This window comes from Colobus angolensis, unplaced genomic scaffold (genome assembly GCF_000951035.1).
Source record: "Colobus angolensis palliatus isolate OR3802 unplaced genomic scaffold, Cang.pa_1.0 Scaffold12, whole genome shotgun sequence".
In the NCBI taxonomy this organism is placed as follows: domain Eukaryota; kingdom Metazoa; phylum Chordata; class Mammalia; order Primates; family Cercopithecidae; genus Colobus; species Colobus angolensis.
Genome location: NW_012113141.1, coordinates 11,561,985 through 11,563,580, shown reverse-complemented (window position 1 = coordinate 11,563,580; position 1,596 = coordinate 11,561,985). Strand labels below are relative to the sequence as shown.

At 44.2% G+C, this 1,596-nt stretch overlaps 1 protein-coding gene across 1 annotated transcript in view; it reads left to right on the top strand.

Annotated features, from left to right (window-relative positions):
- The window catches only part of POLR3A (polymerase (RNA) III (DNA directed) polypeptide A, 155kDa), a 48,735-nt gene that overhangs the window by 5,428 nt on the left and 41,711 nt on the right, over positions 1-1,596 (top strand). The window contains exon 7 of the mRNA XM_011929689.1: positions 626-730. Within this exon, the coding sequence (XP_011785079.1) occupies positions 626-730 (105 nt within the window). The remainder of the gene's footprint in view (positions 1-625; positions 731-1,596) is intronic.

Below are 1,596 nucleotides of genomic sequence, written 5' to 3'. Positions count from 1 at the left end.
TTTTTTTTTTTTTTTTTTTTTAATTGAGGTCTAAATAACAGAAGGGCATGCTAACAAGAGAATATTGATTGGCTTTACCTGTGAGACTCACAGTTAGCCCAGATCATAGATGTTCCTGGTCAGCTTGCGTCATGTGTCCTCAGTTGAGTTACTAATGATCCAAGAGTTTATTTCTCCAGAATAGTGTCCCACAAGACAATTGTTTAAGAGGTTGCAGAACACATTCAATGCAAACCAGGGCTTGTAGTGCTGGTGTCACAACTTTTAAACCTTACAAGACCCCAGTAAGTTATTGCAGATCGAGTTGCCACCTGTTTCTAGGATCACAGAAGGTCCCTATAGATCAATCTAGCCTACCCGTTTTACCAGTGAGGAAACCAAGCACCAGGAAAGGACTTGACCATGTTACCCAGTGAGCAAACAGCTGAGTTGACACTGGAAGCTGGGGGCTTGTTTGCCAGTCCATTGTTCACATTATACTCAAGACCGTAGGCAGCAGACTGCCCAGGATGCCTCTCTTTCTCCTAGAATCTGTACAGGGAAAGTAAAGATTAAGACACATTTCAGTACCATTTGTTTGCTTCTAGATACCTGAGAGTAACATTGTGGTTTTTCCCTGATACAGGTAAACAAAGCAAACATCAGTTTCTTGAGGAAACTGGTTCAAAACGGCCCCGAGGTTCACCCGGGAGCAAACTTCATTCAGCAGAGACATACACAGATGAAAAGGTAATCTTTTCCCAATCTAGTTGGATTTAACTACCTTTTCATGGCAAAGTTCACTGTGGTCACAGTCACAGAATGCAATCCAGAATACAGTTTGTGTGACATTTTGGCATGTGGAAAATATCTGTTTAAATTTCTGTGAGCCGAGGTATGTCATTTGCTCTGTTCAGTCGTTGAATATACATGAAATTCTCCTTTGTACTCAGGCTTGTAATGTTATTGGATCCAGGAGGACAAAATACCATGGATACTAAAGTCTAAAGTGGATCGTTATGGCTGGGCTTGGTGGCTCACACCTGTAATCCCAGCACTTTGGGAGGCTGTAGGCAGATCACTTGAGGCCAGGACTTCAAGACCAGCCTGGCCAACATGGCGAAACCCCTTTTCTACTAAAAATACAAAAATTAGCCAGGCATGGTGGCACACGTATGTAGTCCCAGATTCTCAGGAGGCTGAGGCACAAGAATCGCTTGAACCCAGGAGACAGAGGTTGCAGTGAGCTGAGATCACAGCACTGCACTCCAGCCTGGGCGACAGAGCAAGACTCTGTCTCAGAAATACAATAAATATATAAAGTGGATCATTGCCTGTGTCACCTAGGCTCTCAGGGCTTTTAGAATTTCTAAAATTAGGATATATCTTTTTTCTTTTTTCAAGGCGGAGTCTTACTCTGTCACCCAGGCTGGAGTGCAGTGGTGCAATCTCGACTCACTGCAGCTTCTGCCTCCTGGGTTCAAGCAATTCTCCTGCCTCAGTATCCCGAGTGACTGGGATTACAGGCACCCGCCACCACACCTGGCTAATTTTTGTATTTTTATTAGAGACGGGGTTTCACCATGTTGGCCAGGCTGGTCTCGAACTTCTGACCTT